The sequence below is a fragment of the Indicator indicator genome, chromosome Z (assembly GCF_027791375.1).
Source record: "Indicator indicator isolate 239-I01 chromosome Z, UM_Iind_1.1, whole genome shotgun sequence".
Lineage (NCBI taxonomy): Eukaryota > Metazoa > Chordata > Aves > Piciformes > Indicatoridae > Indicator > Indicator indicator.
The window spans coordinates 39,670,327-39,689,860 of record NC_072053.1 but is presented as its reverse complement, the minus strand read 5'-3'; the positions used below and the strand labels follow the sequence as shown (position 1 = coordinate 39,689,860).

Genomic DNA, 19,534 nt, shown 5'->3' with positions numbered 1-19,534 from the left:
CATTTAATTTTTAGGACAAGTTTTACATATGCACACAGTACAAATATGAAAATACAATGACAGATGGCTCACTTAAATTGCCTAGGCATGCCCTGACACCTGAAATGCTTCCTGGTATCTGTAACATTGCCAGAGCTGTAAATATTGCACTGAATTCTTGGAGATTGGTACTCCTCTGGCTAGACAAAGACAAAAATCTTAGGCTACCTTAAACGTTGGACACCTGCATTTCAACAGAGTCTATTTTGTGAATCTCATTCTTAGGAAAAACATTTCCTAGATCAAATTCTTCTTTCTCAAAAAAACTGGAATGAAAGTAATCTCTCTTTACAGGCTGTGACATTAATATATGGACAGAAAGATATCAAGTGACAACAGTTTTTCCTCAGTGAATCAAGGATAATTGTAATCTGCATTCTGGTGAAAAATAAGGAAAGACAAACTGGACTGATTTACTCAAAATTTCATATTAATTATATTCTGAAAAGACAAGATTGTTGTAAATTATTGACTTTTTTCTATGAAAAAAGTCACCTCATTTTGTGAAAGCTGCTATAACATAAAAACAACTAAATATCTACCAAGTATGCCAACTTGGTACATTTCATATTTTAATAAATGGAAAGTCTACAATATCATTTAGGGAAAAAGACAAGCCACAAACAAAAACAAAGAGAAAAGTAGATTCTGTCATTTCCAGTCACTCTGTTACCAGAAAGTAGTCCAATGTTTAAATTCTTATTTAAATTCAAAATTACATTAAAAAAAATCCCACAGTGTTGATTTGATTTTTATTTAATAGAACAAGACACCTTACTTGTGAGTCCTGTGCCAGAAACATGCATGAATAACCTCAGACACATGTATCATAGCATCACACAAAAAAAGTTAAGTTAGGCAGAGATGGGAAAGATTGCCAAGAATTCACACTGATCTTCAGAACCACGGACTTCACTACTCACATGTAACAATAGTACTTGCATGCAGCATAGCACACTGTGAAAACACAGAGATACAAATGTATGAGGTTTCAGATGACAAACTTGCAATCAGCTGCTCTACCAACAAGTGAAATTAAAAAAGCAATATTATATAAATCTCTCACATTCCCAGATAAAAATACTGTGATTATTACTATTACTTTCTGCTCCTAAAACCATTACAATTCTAAATTCATGATGTCACTAGAAATCTAAAAGTGTCCAAGTTACTGTCCACTGGGAGGCTGACAGTCTCCCCATTACAGCAATGGATTTTTAAAGCTGGAAATTTTAATACTGGTTACAGCTCTCCAGCTGGACTTGGCACCATTGATCACCACTCTTTGCACTCTATTTTGTAACCAGTTCCTAATCCATCTCACTGTCTGCTCTTTAATTTCACACTTCCTGAGCCTACTCTCCAGGATGGTATGGGAGACAGCATCAAAAAGCTTTACTAAGGTCAAGGCAGACTACATCCACTGGTCTCCCTGCATCTACCCATCCTGTTACAACATCATAGGACACTATCAGATTAGTCAAGCATGATTTCCCCTTGGTAAATCCATGATAACTACTCCTGATCATCTTCCTTTCTTTCAAGTGCCTAGTGATGACCTGCAGAAGGAGCAGCTCCATCATTTTTCCAGGGATGGAGGTAAGGCTCACTGGTCTGTAGTTTCCTGAAACCTCTTTCTTGCCCTTTTTGAAGACTGGAGTGACATTGGCTTTCCTCCAGACCTCAGGCACCTCTCCTGTCTGCCATGATTTGGCAAAAATGATGGAGAGTGGTAGAGCAACAGCATCAGCCAGCTCTCTCAGCACTCTTGGGTGCATCTCATCAGGCCCCATGGACTTATGGATGTTGTTTATGGAACTGATCCCTAACCCAATCTTCATTGACTAGTGGAAGGTCCTCCCTCCTGCAGTCATCTTCTCCTTCATCCAGGGTCTGGAATTCATAAGGGAGTTCAGTCTTAGGAGTAAAGACTGAAGCAAAGAAGGCATTCATCAATTCTGCCTTCTCTTCATCCTCAGTTATCAGGGCTTCCTCTTTGTTCAGCAGTGGGCCCACACCTTCCCTCTTCTTCTTTTTCCTACTGATATATCTGAAGAAGCCCTTCTTGCTCTCTTTTACTTCCTTTGCCAGTTTCAGTTCCAAGAGGACTTTGGCCTTCCTTGTTGCCTTCCTAGATGCCCTAGCAACTACTCTATGGTATTCCCATGTGACAAGTCCCTTCTTCCATGAACTGTAAGTATCCTTCTTCTGTGAGATTTCATTCAGAAGCTCCTTGTTCATCCATGCAGATCTCCTGGCATGCCTACCCCATTTTTTACTCAAGGGAACACACCTATCTTGGGCTTGGAGGAAGTGGGCTCCTTTACCCTCCAGAGTCTTAGCCCATGGGACTCCTGCCAGTGTATCTCTGAGGAATGCAATGTTAGCCCTGCAGAAGTCCAGGGTCGTAATCCTACTTCCTGCCCTGCTTCTACCCTGTATAACACCGTGTTCTGGTCACTGTCACCAAGGCTGTTCCAACCTTAATGTTCCAGACCAGTCCTTCTATACTAGTCAATACAAGCTCCAGTAGTGAGCCTCTCCTTGTTGGCTCCTCCACTACCTGCATCAAGAAGTTATCATCAACACACTGCAAGAGCCTTTTGGACTGGCTGTGCCTGGCTGTGTGGGGTTTCCAGCAAATGTCAGGGTGACTGAAGTCACCTATGAATACCAAGGAGTATGTACTAGAGGCTGCCTCCAGTTGACTGTAGAAGGACTCATCAGCATCTTCTGCTTGATTTGGTGGTCTATAGTAGACCCACACAACAGTTTCACCTACCTCTCCACATCCCTTAGGTCTCACCCATAAGCTTTCCACCTGTTCTACCTCCCTCCCTGGGTGGAAATCAGCACAATCCAGTTGCTCTTGCACATAGAGAACAACACCATCACCCTGCCTTGTTCAGTTTGTGATGTTAGAGCCAAACATGGACAGTAGATTATGGCAATAAGATAGGCAAAAAGGATCAATATAAAAGAAATAAAGAAAAAAATAAGAGCGCACATTCTATGACAACCACAAAGCTGTGAGCAGCACTATGATTATGAAGTGAAATGTTAAACTGCAGAGGGCATAAGATTTGCTCTGAAGTGGTATACCAACATCAGGACCAGAAATGGAAAGCTTGTCTAGTTCCCGAATTCATGAAAGATTTCCTTAGCACCTAGGTCAATGATATAAGGTGTCTAATTATCATTTCCAGCAAGTAAAAGCATTAATTTGTATATCTTGAATGATGCTGATATCATTGTAGGCTGCATCAACGTGGTGTGTCTCAGTTTCCTTGACAGCAGCACCCAATTTCAACTAATAAAGTTATAAAAGAATCAATCTCATGAGTTTATGGGTGTAATTATTCTGACATTCAGTACTAAAAATCTGTTGGAGTAGCAAGATATTTTAAAACTTTAATTCATCCACATTTGGGGGAGAAAAAAAATAAAAATATTTAGAAAAAAACCACCCAGGTACAACTGAGTAGAATTTTTGGTTTTAAACAGACAGCTATTAGTTTACTATATAAAGCAACCTAAACCTAATACTTACAAAAAAAAAAATCAACTCAATAAATTATGAGAGGTGGAAAAGTGTAGTAAGTGTAATTTCTTCTCTGATAAACTTAAGTCATACATATTGACTTTCAATATATATTTCACAATAACTATATTGTTTGGATAGCATGAGCTGGACAGTAGCTAACCGGAAGACAATGACTCTCTTTTACCCAAACAAAATCAGGATACTAAATAACTTTATTTTCCTTTGAAACAGTTGTTACTGCTGGAGGCTGCTGCAGCACAAAATCAAAGTATCTTCACAAAGGTCTCAAAACAGTCAAGCTGAAAATCTAAGCCAAAGTTTCATTTAACAGCCTGTCAGTTTTTTGATGTGAAGCTAATGAATGCAGTGGCAAACAAATCCATCAAACCTAACATCAAAACAACTGCACTTCATCCTACCAAATGGAAAAATACAACCTGCAGGCCAGCACTTTGATCTAACCCATACACAGAAAACACGGTTGCTAAGCAGCTACCACTGAAGAATGCATGAGTAATTACTGACTTAATTTTATGAAAGAGAGCAATAATAGTTAAGTAGCCCCAGTTTCAAGTAGGAAAGGTTGGTGGACTTCTCTCCTCAGGTTCTACAGATCAGCTAAATAACAAGCTTTCCAGCACCAACATCTGAAAACAGATCACATCTTAAGAGGATAAAAAAGAATCATTATGACTAGTAAAATCATCTGGTGTGACTCTATCCCTGATAGAATGCAGTAAAATTTACATACATTCATACTGAGTGAAAGTCACCAAGTGGTGCCACAAAACAGAGACAGTGAGCAGTGACAGCAATATTCAGAAGCGCCAGTGCTATCTGAAAGTATGCATACCAATTTGGGCAATGGGTAGCAGAGAGTTGTGAGAAACCCTGACAACAGCATTGAAAAAAGCACCAGACCAGGGGAATGTGGAGACTTAAACACTAAAAGAGCAGAAAATGGAAGAAAATAAATTAAAATAATCACCACTGCATAAAGGAAAATCAGACAGCCCTGACTGAACCTGCTCACATTACCAATCTCCTGGACTTTTCCTAGATGGGATCTCCATTTCAACCCAATTCTCTGTTCCATGAACTACCTTCTCCTATCAAGCTTAAGTGGGACTATGCAATGTTTTTCAAACATTTAGAAAACAGCAGCAAGGAAATTTAAAAAAAAAAGGCTTGTGCGAAAAAAGCAAATCTTACTCAAACTGCCAATCTATTTCCAGTTCTCACTATCAAATTAGACTGCACGAAGTTTATTGAGCCCATCTGCCAGAGCTAAAATTTGGGTCAGATCACAACTGATAATTCCAGTTTCATCACCTGTAAGTGAAAGGACTTGCACCTTGTATGAAGCGTTTATTACAAATACCAATTACAACAAGCATAAACACAGAATTAATAAACACAATTAATAAATATATATAATCCATCGATTTGAAAGGGGTGCAGAGGGTGTCCCAGCCTGCAGCTAATAAACATTAAGAAAAAAAAAATTCTGTGACAAGTGTCTTTTATACAATTGCTTCAAAAGGATTTTTCTTTTATTAGACATAAAAGAATTCTGTAAACATTTCTATTCACCAATCCTAACAACTGAACATCAGCCGTTGTTCAGCACTCAAGTTACCTACTCCACAAAAATCAAAAGTAGATGCCCACAAAACATAGAGGCCAATTCTCACTGACTCGTCTGCTTTGCTAACAGTAACAAAATGCATCGGAGTAAGGAAAGTCAAAATGTACTTCAGGAAGCTACACATTTCCAGTTTATCTGAATGCAGCTCCACTAGGAAAATGACAAAATTCACAGGATTCTAAAGAAATACCCCACCTACCCCTATATTTTAACGTATTTTTCAGAAATAGCATTCAACAAATGAAAGTTAAAGAATTATGATTAAGAAAATCTAAAGCTTACATTGCTTCTCATCCTCACAGAACATGAACAGAGCTGAGTATTACCTACCTTTGATTTTCTATGTCCCACCATTATCATGTATCAGCACTTCACCAATATCTCTCTGCACCACACCCATTTACCACCAAGCATCTACAGAAGACTATGACTGGTTTGTTTCTTTCACCAGTATCTCCCATTTCTCTTCCTGAGTGTTCCTGCCAGTGGAACAAGAGCAAAAGCTACGCTGTTTCTCCCCAGGAGTTGGGGGACTTGGAGTGTGTCTATTATTATTCCATTTCTGTGCCCTTTGTTGTTTGTTTTTTTGTTTGGTTTTGGTTTTAATCTAATCTACTTTTTACTTCTGCTTAATTCAATTTAGTTCTGCCCAAAAGTGAGAACACGGCTCAAAGTGGCAGCCAAGTTGTGGCAAACAGCACCCTAGAGGTGCCACTTTGTATTGGTTTTCCTGTGTCATTCCCAGTGAAGTCTTAACACAAACTCTACAACAAGATGGAGGATACGTCCCTGATCCCTACTAGGGTGTGCACAGTGAAACCAAGATTGTAAAATCAGCATTTTTAATGACAGAAAATAATTTTTTTAATTTGCATATATAGTCCCTTCTTAAAGTTTCCAATATCGAGGGTCTAGACCATCTCTGATTTAACATTTGCAATTGATTTCACAGAACCTGTAACACCGTATTATTTCTTGCAGCAATGTACATTGTCACACTGCCTAATGATTTATTTAATGGAAATCTCTGCCTGATTCTTTTTTGCCCCCTGCAAAATTAGTGAAGAATGACTACTGTACTTCAGAACCTTTCCTAACAGAAAAATCCAGCTGTCATCAATTAGAAACTATTCTGTAAAAGTGTTGCTGTAGTAAATAAATAATCATTCATCAGTACACAATATTCTCTAAGGAGAGCACATTGATGAACTGAGCTGGATTTTGCTTATGCAGGCAATTTCTGTAGTACAATACAGAGGAATTGGGCGATCTAAAATATTTTTTCTATTAAAATTCTTGGACATACCACATAAAGAAAAAAAGTCAAGTATATCAGTACTCTGAAGAATGACAAAGAATGACCTTTTAAATTAATATTTCCAGGACGTTTCCTGAGGCTGTGAAAAAAATTAATCATAGCTATCCCCCTGTTTTTTTCTATGGGAACAAGTAATCAGGAAACAGTGTACCAAATTTAGAGTAATCAGGAACTTGTGTACATTATCAAAGTTTCATATAATTACAATTTAATAACAGATAACCAGTTATAATACTTTCTCTCTTTGACTTGTTTACCGTATTTGCACAAAATTAACAAGTGTTATGAAGAATTATTTCACCACCATTCCACTAGTTCTTTCCTTACCTATTTCCATTTAAAAATCTTTATAAATCTACTATTAGCATTTCCTTGCATATTGTTTTTTTCATTTAAAAATAAACTTTAATTCTAATTCTTGTGGTAATAAGTAATAAAAAATAAGCAGGTAACATTAAGCACATTGACAGCTTGCCACAGAAAGTGGAGTTCACATTTGACTAAGATTTCTAAGATTTCTCTGCAGAGGAAGACTAGTCATTACTGCTTCATCTGCCACTTCCAGACTTTCAGATACTTAAATACAACTGCAGACACCACCAAACTACCTCACTTTCTTATACCCTAAATGAACAATACTGCTCCCATGTGCAGCACTCACAAAACAAAAAATTCACTGTTCTAAGATTAAAGTTTTATTCGTACACTAGACTAAATAAAACTGTATTTAGGACTGTATAATGCCAAGGCTTCCTAGCTTCAAAATTTCAGAAGCTTTTTCAGAAATATTCCCTGCGGTCAGGGAATAAAATTTCACTAGCTTTAAAAAAATTATCTTCTAACTCTGCTGAATTTAATTACGATATTAAGCATAAAATAACTGAGATGCACACTGGAAGCATAAAACATTTAAGTTGGTACTGGTGTGGCTACACACCAAATGGTAGATCATTTTTTTTTAAATGTAAGAAGTGTGAAGCCTGTACACTGAAAAGGATGACACCGCAGGTATCATTAACTCAGCTTTGCTACATCTAAAGATAAAGTTTGCCATTCCTGAAGTTCAGCTCAATCAATTTTAGAGCTGCAGCACACTCCTACCTTTTAAAATCCATGACAGCTTAAAACTAATAAGTTTCTATGCCTGTACTCCCCACAACTTTGTTTCATTTCACTATCTATACAAATTTCAAACTACCAAAGACATTGAATTTTTTTAACTAACTTTACAGACAAGACCTTACTGTTGGCTGATAAAATGCAACTCTCCCAAAAGCCTGTACAAGTGAGATGCACACTGATGCTAAGCATCTACCACTGAAGAATGCATGAGTAACTAGTGACTGCATTTTACAAAAGAGAGCAGTATGTTCTTGTAAGAATTTATACAACTTTTTATAAACATGTCCCATTTGAAGCATATCCAAACTCACTACCAGTAATCATCAATAATGTCTAGAATCATACATTTCCATTATTTGAGAACTTTTTCATGATGGTTTTCCAGTTCCAAGTGTTTAATGAGCTTAATTATTTATGTTTCTTTCCAGGTATCAAAATTCTTAGATTAATAAGGTCCTTTCACAAACAGTAGAGCTTATAGGAGCTTTAAGAGCAGAAGTCAGTTGTCTTAACATATATTGATCTCAGTATACATAGCTCCACTTTAAAAAAAATGTAAATAAAAGAGATTTGAAGAACAACACACACATTAAGATGTAAACAAAACTCACTACTGAGAGGAATGCACATTGCTGAAAGTGTAATACCCAATATAAAAAGAACAACTGTAATTAGAATTTTAATGGCAGTATAAGGCACTACCTGATACAATAGGTCTCCTCAACAGCTTCTATAGATTCTCACAAAGAAAGCACCACAGAAAATCTCCTTATGCATCAATCTTCTGCAATATGGCTTACCAACTTTGCTGCCTTTCCATAATCAATCCATCGAATGGTGGCAAAGTTTGTTGACTCTGCACAGTTAAAACCATGGTTAAATCCTGCATGATATCCATATGGAAAAGTGATCACAAATTCTCCTGCCTCTTGTGTAACCTGTAGCACAAAATTGAAATAAAAACATGAAAAAAACCCCAAACCTAAATGAATCACAATACAAAAGTAGTTGCACTCCTGAAGCAATGAAAAATGTATTTGATTTTGCTAACACCTACGAAGACAGCATTTTTTTCACCTTGCACACAGCTGCAATTTAATGCAAACAGGAACAGTATACTTTGGACAATCTTGTTTAATTTGAAATACATACATACACTGCATATATTACTTTACAAATTCATAAAGTAACTTTCAGAAAAGATAATCCTGGAGTAAAGGTTCACTGGTAATAAAATCTGAAGTACAGGGAATTAGAAAAGACAGCGCAAAGACAGTATCAATCTTCCTGACCAAGAAAAAGCAGAGATAAGCTGGGTCAAAGTACCCACAATGATCATTCCTAGATAAAAGTACAAGTTAAGTTTTGAAGAAATTATCCTGTCCACCATCCTGAAGATGTTTCATAAGAATGGAACAAGAACTTTTCCTGGCAGGACTGAAATCTTATTCTCACCCTTCTCTTCTAACTCATCCACTTAAATTATGATTTGAAGTCCTGCAACTGATGTCCTGATTTGTCTTTTAAGTTGCTTACTACTGATTATCAAGCAAGGAAATTTTAAGTTAACATGTCTTAGCAGCTAAACAAAACAATGTTGTTTATCCCAAATGAATATAACGAATAAATCTGGGTCCTCTAAGGCAGTATCTTTAAGTCATTTTAGCCCTTCACCAATTCTTCAGTCCTACAACTGTGATCATTATGCTCATCCTTGGCTTAAGTCATAACCACCAGTGGTGGCATAATGGCTGCAACCAGTTTAAGGAGAACTCTGAGGAGAAAGACAGCAACACAGGAGCCAAAGGTTGTCTTGCACAGTGCCACATACACACCCCCTAGTGTGCCCATATGACTACAAGTTACTCCACACATAGTACACAGCCCAGGGCTTCCTGTGCACAGCAGAAGGCTACATGTGAAGATTTCCCCTTCATCTGGGACACCTCCCATGGTTACTCCTTGAGGGTGAGAGAGTCCTTGTCACAACACATTATCAGTAAGTAAAATGAGAGTAAGTGCACTGAAACTTTGCAATCTTAACTGAGTGATAGAAAGGATTCATTGCACATGTACAAACCTTTAGACATAAGACACTGACCAGGACTGGGATTAAGCCTAGATCCAGCCACAGATAGAATTCCCTCTGAAAACAGTTTAGCACACAAGGAAGTCCCCTCTGAACCTCATGAGTTAACGCAAGGGTCTCCCTGGCATTTTTGTCTGACTGTTCTCTGCAGTAAATAATGAAGTGTGCCTTGGCACTGAATCTTGTTAAACCACTGTAGCATTCACCATTGAACTTTGTTAAATCACTGGTTTTTATCAACGAAGTATATTGCTCCTGCTCTCTCATGAGTGAAATGCATTACTCTTTCTGTGACAACACCAAGAGAATTCTTCCACTGGAAATGCCATGTGCAGCGTCTCAAAACAGTCATTAAAACATCATTTAAGTGCATGAAACAGATTTTAACCTGCCTTTGTCCCTCCCCTCTTTCCCTTGAAGCACAATTTAAGAGAACATGACTCCTGTACTATTGATAACAAGGGGCAAAGGGCCTGGAAGGAGATTCTCAAAGGAAAAGCTTGACCACAGTTAAACTCTGGCATTGCTTTAGAGATTAAGCAAGGGTAGTTATAAAGGACTGCACTGTTCTTTATAAGTGCAGTGAAAAGCAATCAAATTAGAAATATTGCCACAGTAATTCTATTTTGTGTAGCCAGTTCCTAGTACTTATAAAAATGAGGATTCAGATAGAAAAGGCTTCCTGAATAAAGTACAAAAAGGGTGAGGTAAACAAATCAATGATCTGGATTACTCTTTTTTTTTCAAGATGGAAATGTCATCTTCCTGTACTTGGATGGACTACCACTCTTCTCTGGACACAAAGAAGAGAAACAGTACTACTTGTCAGTCACTGACGGACTCAATGATCTCTGGAGGTCCCTTTCAACCCCTAACCTTCTGTGATATTCTGCGCACTCAAAGACAGATTTAATTTCTTAAAGTCAAACCTACAAAGACAGTATCAAGGACAGGTTAGTCAGACTACAAACAGCAACTGCCTTCTGAGATATCCAACAGGAACCATAGAATGGTAGGGGTTGGAAGGGACCTCTGAAGATCATCTACTTCAACTCCCCTGACAATGCAGGTATACCTAAAGTAGGCTGCACAGGAAAGCATCCAGGCAGGATTTGAAAGTCACCAGAGAAGGAGACTCCACAATCTCTCTGGGCAGCCTCTGCCAGTGCCCTGTCACCCTCACAGTAAAAAAGTTTTTCCTTAAGTTCAAGCAAAAGTTTGTGTTCTAGTTTGTACCTGTTGCTTTTTGACTTATCACTGGGCACCACCCAAAAGAGCCCGAGTTTCACCCTCATGTTCTCTGCCCTTTAGGTATTTCCATGCAGTTATAAGCTCTGCTCTTAGCCTTTTTTTTCCAGACTAAAGAGCTTCAAGTTTCTCAGCCTCTCCTCATAAGAGATGCTCCAGTCCCCTAATCACCTTCATTGGTCCTTTGTGGGACTCTCTCAAGTATAGCCCTGTCCCTCTTGAACTGGGGAGCCTAGAGCTGGACACAATACCCCAAGTGCTGCCTCACCAGGGCAGAGAAAAGGAGGAGGAGAGCCTCTCTTGACCTGCTGGTCACATTCTTCTTAATGCGCTCCAGAATACTATTGCCCTTCTTGCCACAAGAGCAAGTGAACTTGTTATCCACCAGTATTCCCTTTTCCACAGAGCTGCTTTCCAGAAGGTCCAACCCTAACCTGTCCTGATGCTTGGGATTATTTGTCCACAGATGCAGGACTCCGCACTTGCCATTGTTGAACTTCAAGAGGTTCAACTCTACCCAACTCTCCAGCCTGTCCAGGTCTCACTGAAAGGCAGCACAACCTTCTGGTCCATCAGCCATTCCTTACTGTTTCTGTATCATCAGAAAACTTGCTGAAAGTACACTTCGCCCCTTTATCCAGGTTACTGATGATGTTGAACAAGACTGGGCCCAGTACTAAGCCCTGGGGAACAGCACTAGCTACACGTCTCCAATTAGACTCTGTGACACTGACCACAACCCCCTGTGCTCTGTCATTCAGACAGTTTTCAACCCACCTTTCTGTTCATCAAACCCACACTTCCTAAGCTTACCTACGAGAATGTTACGGGAGACATCGTCAAAAAAGCGTTAATCAACAAACTAGAAGATTCAGAAGTAAATAGTTAAATGAGATTTCCCATATTCTGTTTGTTAAGTCTTTTTCTGCGAAATACACATCAGGCAGCAGGCCCACTAAAAAGCAAACAGATCTATTTAAATGAAGCAAATCATCTGAGCAATGACGGATGACTGCTCAATAAGATGCATTTGCTGATCACAGGAAAATAGGGAGAGTTCTTAGAGATTAAAGAGGCTGTTTTCATTGTGTCACAATGGTTTGCATAAGCAATAAACTAAGAAAAATTGAAAGGACAAATTCAGCTTTCTTTAGGGAAATGCTCTTATGACTGAAATCACAAAAAGGGAGAGTTAAATTTTAAACAATCACTAAAATTAAAACTTGTAACTGCAAATGCTTATTATGTTATGTCTTAAATCTTAGCTTTTTGCTGGCACAGTTGTCTTATGCTCAATTTCTGCTTCTAGAATTCCTCCTTTCTTCTTCAAAATTCTCATCATATATTTTTATGAATTCTTTGTGTCGTGTTTCTTTTTTTTTCCTCAATGTGAGAAGAAATACATAGGGACAGTATTTCAAGATGTGATTTCTGACTGTATCCCCTCTGGATGAGGAAAGGAAAACAGGAAAAAAAATATACTTAGCTAATAACGTTTTGCATTTGCACTCTGCAAGGTTAATTTTGTGTGGGTTCGTATTTAACATACGCACACAAATGCACAGAGGTGCATATATTGTAACTGCTACGGTAGCACTGCAACAATCACTGTGGGAATGTTTAAGAAAGATTATTTTCAATGCTAACAATTCCAAAATTTATCTCAATACACCCTCCCAATGGTGACAGTTTAGCAGGTGCTCTATTACAAGACACAGTTCAGCTACCACCCGGTAGGCATAGGCTGACTTATCAGCATTCAGCACATTTCCACTTCTATCACTTTGAGCCATGAGACATCACAGCCTGGTTCTCTCTATTCACTTTCTCACTGAATCCCATTAATTACAATTACACTTGGGTACAGTCTGCTTCCTCCCAAGACTAGGCAACAGAATAAAACCTAAATGTTTAACTATTTCTAGCAACTTTTTTTTGGGGGTGGGAGGGTGGAGAGGAGGGAGGTTGGTATTTTTTTGTTGTTGTTTGCAGCATTAAAATACATAAATCAACATCTTGAAATAAGAAAATCCACGTTCTCACCTGCCTCAAATCTATGGTAATGAAAACAAATAACAAGTATGCTGCCCTTCTGCAAAACACTGCTTTAAACACCAGCCACTGAAAACTGTACTGTTCAGAGTAATGTTCTGTAAATCCCAAACTATAAATCTAGTTATAAAACATTTCAATCCAGAAGGTTTCATCTGACACTTCATGATAAAGCACAAGGCTATGACAGGAATCAGTATTTACCTATATATTACACAAACTGAACTCAGCAACTACATTTCCATACGATAATACATCATTCAGAAAACAAACTACTTCTTAGATAAGTAATTTATTCAAAAAAGCTTGCTTTCCATGGCAGGCAATATCATTCTAAATGCCTACATTTCTTCAGTTTTATACACATGTTGATTTAAGTACGAAAAGTGAAGTATAATCCAAAAGGCATACAACAAATCAGTGGCTTAATTTCACCTTTGCTGAAAACAGAGTTGGTATTTTTGTAACTGTGAGCAGTGCTTACACAGCATCAGGACCTTTTCTGTTCCTCACATAGCCCTGACAGCAAGTAGGCTGGGAATACACAAGAAACTGGGAGAAGGCACAGTGGGACAGATGATTTCAACTGACCAAAGGGATATTGCAGACCATATGATGTAGTGCTCAGCAATAAAAGCTGGGGGAAGAAGGAGAATGGGAGAATGCCTCAGGTAATGGTGTTTTTCTTCCCAAACCACTATCACACATGATGGAGCCTTGGTTTCCCAGAGATAGCTGGACATCTGCCTAAAGATGGGAAGCAGTGAAGAAATTCATTGCTTTGCTTTGCTTGGATGTCTTTCACTTTATCTGTTAAACTCTCTATCTCAGCCTACAAGTTCTCACACTTTTACCCTTCCAATTCTTTCCTGCATACCACAAGGGGCAAGTGAGCAAGCAGCTGTATGGTGCTTAGCTACCTTCTGAGGTTATATCACAGCATTAACTTAAAAAAATATTTCTATAGGTTATGTTTCATACTGTTCTAAAAATATCAGCTAAAACAGAGAGAAAGTACTGCATTACCCCATATTCTAGGCCACGGAACATGATAAACTAAGTTTGCACACGCCTACATGATCTCAATAAACAAACACCATCATAAGCTAAAAAAGAAACCACATCAAAGGAGTGTGGCAAGGACAGCTGACAGGATTGTACTGCAGTGGGAATACAGTAAGAAGCAGTATACATTGTCTAGTTCTTCTGAACACCTTAAAGCAGTCTGCATAGTGGGAATGCAAGAATCACAACCTCTTAATGATCAAAATGCTTTTAAAAACTCTGTATCAATCAGCAGATGTTCAGGCAGGGAACCTTTCAAACCAAGCTCTAGCCTCCAGAGTAGGCTTTCAGTCTTGAGTTTAAAAATTTCCAAAGAATTCAGGATGTAGAATAAACACACTTAAAGAAGAAGCAATTCAGGAGAAATGTTTTTATTAGCTGATTACTACACGAAGTTCAAAGTTGAAAACACTAAGGATTAGAAAACCTTGTAGGATAGTAGTAACTCAATAATTCATCTGCCTTTGAAAGCAGCTATGTATTAATTCATCCACAGAGAACACAGCTATTATTCCTGCTTTCTGTTTATATAAAGTGCTTACTAAGTGTACAGTTTGCCACAACCTAGGAACACAAGATAGTATTCACTCTTTTTCTAATATGTTATAGCTTTTAAAATTTATTTTAAATTAAGTAACTTCTTTTGGTTTTAATACTCCTGACACTTTTTTGATCATAACTAATAAAGTTACATTTAATTGCATCAGAAAGACTATATACAGACAAAAATATTAAATACTTGTTTTAAATTATGAAGTATACAACAGAAAATCACATGCAAATTTGAGTGGAAATAAAGTAGAACCCAAAACTATTGGTAACGTCTTAAAAATCACAGAAACTTGAAGGATAACACTATGATGGCTAGGAGTGTTTTCTGCTAGAAAATTCCAAGCTAACCATATAAAATTCCTAATATTACAAGCATTTGTTTTCATTGCCTCACCTTTACTACAGACAATCCTTACAGTAAAAACACTACTTAATTCTATGCATGAAAGCATAAAATAAGAATAAACAATGTACCTTGTCAAAAGGAATTCCATACATTTTCAATATTGATGGAGAAATAAGAGTCATTTTGTGGCGAAGAAAAGCATCACATCCTTGATAGCTGCTTGGGAAGAACCCTAATAAGGCAAGACAAGCAGAACTGAGTATCTTTTGATTAAAACACAGGAAATCTTTGTCATCTTTTATAATATATAATGTTGATTAAACTTCTTTCATATTTTTTTATCCAGTTATTGCTAGGTTCTGAGAGATCTGTATCAAAATCAAATGCACTTCCTAAGTTTCATGGGGTTTGTGTTTAAGAAGTTGAATAATTTAAAGGAAATTTGGAACTGTAAACCTAGGTGTACTTCTTTATGCTTCACAGAAATATTTTACTGTTAGGGCTGGGGTTTTTACATTAGTGTTCTTTCTGCAACTTCTGGAAACATGAAATAAACTGTAGTGTATCAATGCTAGGATTACATAGCACTTCTAGACCATCTATACAGTAAACACAACTTTCTATCCAGAAAAGGTTAGAGAGTATAGCTACTTTCACAGAGATATCTGGTACATCTGAAAACAGGTGGGTTTTAGTTCATATCTTGTCTTGGTTGCTATGAACAAAATTGCTTTTCATGTTTCAACTTTCATTGTTGTTTATATCCACTGCACAAACTGCACTCAGTTCATTGAATAATTATATAATCCAGTTGACAAGAACATGGAGCTGGGGAGAAATGTGAAATTATGAACAACATATTAAACTCCAGAATTTGACCCTCTAACCAGGAAAGTGAACAGCACCTCAGCCACAGTTCACATGTGCTACCCAGTCTTTCCATTTTTGAAATGAAAACATTGAGTTCTTTTCCCTTTAACTGAATTATATTGTGGTAACAAATCACTATGTTACAGGGGAAATTTGGAGAAGAGAAGTAGAAAGAAGGGGCAAGTTTCCAAACCATTGCCATTTTATTCCTTCCTCACCTTGGTTCAGACTTCCTTTAAGAAAGAATGTAACACTCAAAACCTGCCAACACAATTCCTACAAACACTACAATGAGAGAAAAGAAAGGCATAGTAGTTCATGAAAGCAAAGAGCTCCTGAAAAGAGATGAAAACTGGAAGGAATGGAAGGAATATGGTGAGAGCCATCTAACCACCTACTACACTGCTCTCAATCCCTCTTCCACTTCCATACTGCTTGCTATGAAGCGATCAAGTATCTTTGGTTGGGAGCCAAGAGGAATACTTTTGGCTGTGTTATAAATTATCATTATTTTTACACTTACGGTTGTTTTCAGTGTTTGTACCAGACTATTAGCAATAATCACCATAAGATACACTATGACTAACATCCCTATGCTTAGCAGTACTAGATAATACATAATTTTACTACATCATGGATGCAATACTTGAAAGTAATCCTTCTCTCTGAAGTTCAATACTCAAGCAAGCAAGAAGTTAAAATAGGGAGTACTGGCACCTTGTCTTAGACTCTAGGAGTAAGCTCTCACTGCTACACATACAGTTTCATCACACCTCCCACTTAAAATATATAGGAAGAAATTATTACTTCTAAGTATTTTTAACAGTGCAAAATGAATTAGTCTGACTGTACTACTAAAAAAAAATTCTATGATAATGTTTGGTTAAAAAGTTTTTCTCTAAAACTATTTTCCTTTCTATTACAAACCTAATTAAAAGTCACATGATAAACAAAATCCAGATATAAAGTAATTTTTAAATGATTACTTTTTTCTGGGTGCAAGGAAAACATATGTAATCCTATTCTGTTACGGAGAAGAATGACCCAGGAAAAATGGACAGAAATTATAATGAATTTTCTTGCACAGCCACCTGATACTGGAGAAAACACAATGCCAGTTCTTCACAACAAAAAGCTCTCCTTAATAACGGCATTAATACTGATTTGGAAAAAAATACTTTAGATTCATTGATGCACAAAATGGTATTTTATGTGTGCTGAATACAAAAGAACTTTGAGAGAAATGCAGTTTGATGGATTACCTAGGATTATCCAAGGTAACAATGTCCAAAATTAATATATTAACCAAGAATACCACTGACTTTCTCTGAAATTAGTTATAACTGTTCTCCCGGAAAAAGAGTAAGAAGAGGTCATCCAGGAAAAACACAGCAAAAACGTAACAAAAATCACTAGAAAATAATGCAAAAACATTGCTTAGTGGACACATTAGACACAGCACATCTCAACAGTAAAAAGGTTTTCTGACAGCCTTTTGCTGTATTTACACAAATTCATCTACCGCTCTCACATAAATCTTTATCATTCACAGAAGCAGTTTCATTCTTGGGAACAATATGTTCACTACATGATCATTTAAAAAAAAAAAACTTCCCATTAATTAACTACATAAATGAAAGCCTTTTCCCATAATATATAGCCTTCTCTGCAATGTCACATTTCATTTCTTCTCTCTGATGACTCATATTTCGCTACAGAGATTAGATTCAGTGCAGGTAAGACTGTGCTGGGCAGGGGATCTGTAGCCAAAAAAATCCATCGAAAAGCTCTTTTTAGGGCTTTTTGAAGCCTGGAAAAGAGTTTTACTGTGCTGGGGGGCTGGCAGCTTGTGGGTGGGCTGCTGAGCTGGGTGGGTGGAACCAGCACCTCCCGGTAAATCTAAACGAGGCATTAACACACCAAAGGGCCATCTGCTGCAGAGACAGCACTGCCCACCACCCACCCACGTGGGCAGAACCGGTATCACCCATCCTTGGTCAGGTGATAAGAAATCCCTGGGAGCACAGGCTGATCAAACAGTGATTGTAGGAGCCCCAGGGGGTGCTGCAGCTGTTCACAGTTCATTGGGGGTCTGTGAGCCCTGTATGCTGAGCAAGGTCATGCAAGAAGCAAGGCAAGTCATCTGGGTGTGTCCCAGTAGCCTGTGAAGTCAATTAGTGATAAGAGATCCAGCCCTGGTGATGACCAGGCTGAGGACTGTTGTCAGTAGAACTGTGGGTACCCAGACAGAGATTCTGAGCAGACATGGAGATGTCCAAGCCCCTGGTGGTGAGTGCTGGAGCCTGGCCCTTGCAAATGGAGGTTTGCAGAAACAACACGTGTGTTAGATGTGATCAGGGCAACAATCTGCTCCATCTGGTGGCTGAGCTGAAGGAAGAAGTTGCAAGGCTAAGGACTATAAAGGGATATGAAGAGGAGATAGACTTGGGGAGTCAGACTCTGCTGTCCCTGGGGGAGGGTCAGCAGGTGTGGGTGGCACAAGAAGCAGGGGATCCCATGTGCTCTTGTCACCTGGAAAAAGGAAAAACACGAGGGATGGGGAGGAATGGAAGCACGTCCCTCTCTGGAGAGGCAGGGGAGTCCCCTTCCTCAATCCTCCCAGTCTTCTCAGTTGCCCACACACACCAGGTAGGAGGCTCTTGAAACAGAGGGCCAGATGAACGAGGATAGACATGACTGTCTGTGCACACAGCTACCCAGGACTTGTCAGCCAGTCCCACAAGTTAGGACTCGTGCAAAGAAGAAACAAAGAAAGGTGGTGGTAGTAGGGGATTCCCTTCTCAGGGGAACTGAGGGCCATATTTGCAGGCCAGATCCATCCATAGGGAGGTCCGCTGCCTGTGCTTGGGGGATGGGGTTGGGACATTTCTAAGAGACTCCCCAATCTGGTGTGGCCATCAGACTATTACCTGCTGCTGGTTGTGCAGATTGGGAGTGATGAGGCAATGTATAGGCATCAAAAGCAATTGAAAAAGGACTTCAGGGCTTTGGGAGATTATTTGGGGGCTCAGGAGCACAAGTGGTGTTCTCCTCAATCCCTCTAGTGACAGGAAGTAATATTGAAGGAAAAAAAAAATCCATGTGATTAATAAATGGCTTAGAGGTTGGTGCCTTCAACAAGACTTTGGGGGTTTTGACCATGGGGAAGTTTTCTTGACACCAGGTCTGCTGGTGACAGATGTTCATCTGTCCCATAAGGGGAAAAGAATCGTTGCACATGAGTTGGCTGGGCTCATCGACAAGGCTTTAAATTGGTTTTAAAAGGGACAGGGACATAGCTGGCCTTGCCACCAAGAACACTGGGTATAGTAGCCCAAAGCTTGTGGAGCAGTGTGTTGGCATCTTAGCTAGCCAGAAGGTCTACCCCACCTCAAGGTTGAAAACTACGTACTCAGCTCCCTCCCTGAAATGTTTATACACAAATGCACAAACCATGGGCAGTAAACAGGAGGAGCTGGAGGCCAGACATGAAAACCTGGTGGGATGACTGCCACAACTGGAGTGCTGTAATTGATGGGAACCAACTTTTCAGAAGGGGTAAGCAAGGAAAAAGAGGTGGAAGAGTGGCCCTCTATGTTAGGGAAACATATGAAACTATGCAAATTAATGAAGGTGATGAT

General features: G+C 38.6%; 1 protein-coding gene across 1 annotated transcript in view; it reads right to left on the bottom strand.

Moving 5' to 3' along the window:
- LOC128979641 (lysine-specific demethylase 4C-like) overlaps positions 1 to 19,534 on the bottom strand; it is a 244,084-nt gene that overhangs the window by 207,948 nt on the left and 16,602 nt on the right. Inside the window, exons 3-4 of the mRNA XM_054397969.1 lie at positions 15,152 to 15,255; positions 8,472 to 8,609 (exon numbers count right to left, since the gene is read on the bottom strand). Coding sequence (XP_054253944.1) covers positions 8,472 to 8,609; positions 15,152 to 15,255 — 242 coding nt within the window. The remainder of the gene's footprint in view (positions 1 to 8,471; positions 8,610 to 15,151; positions 15,256 to 19,534) is intronic.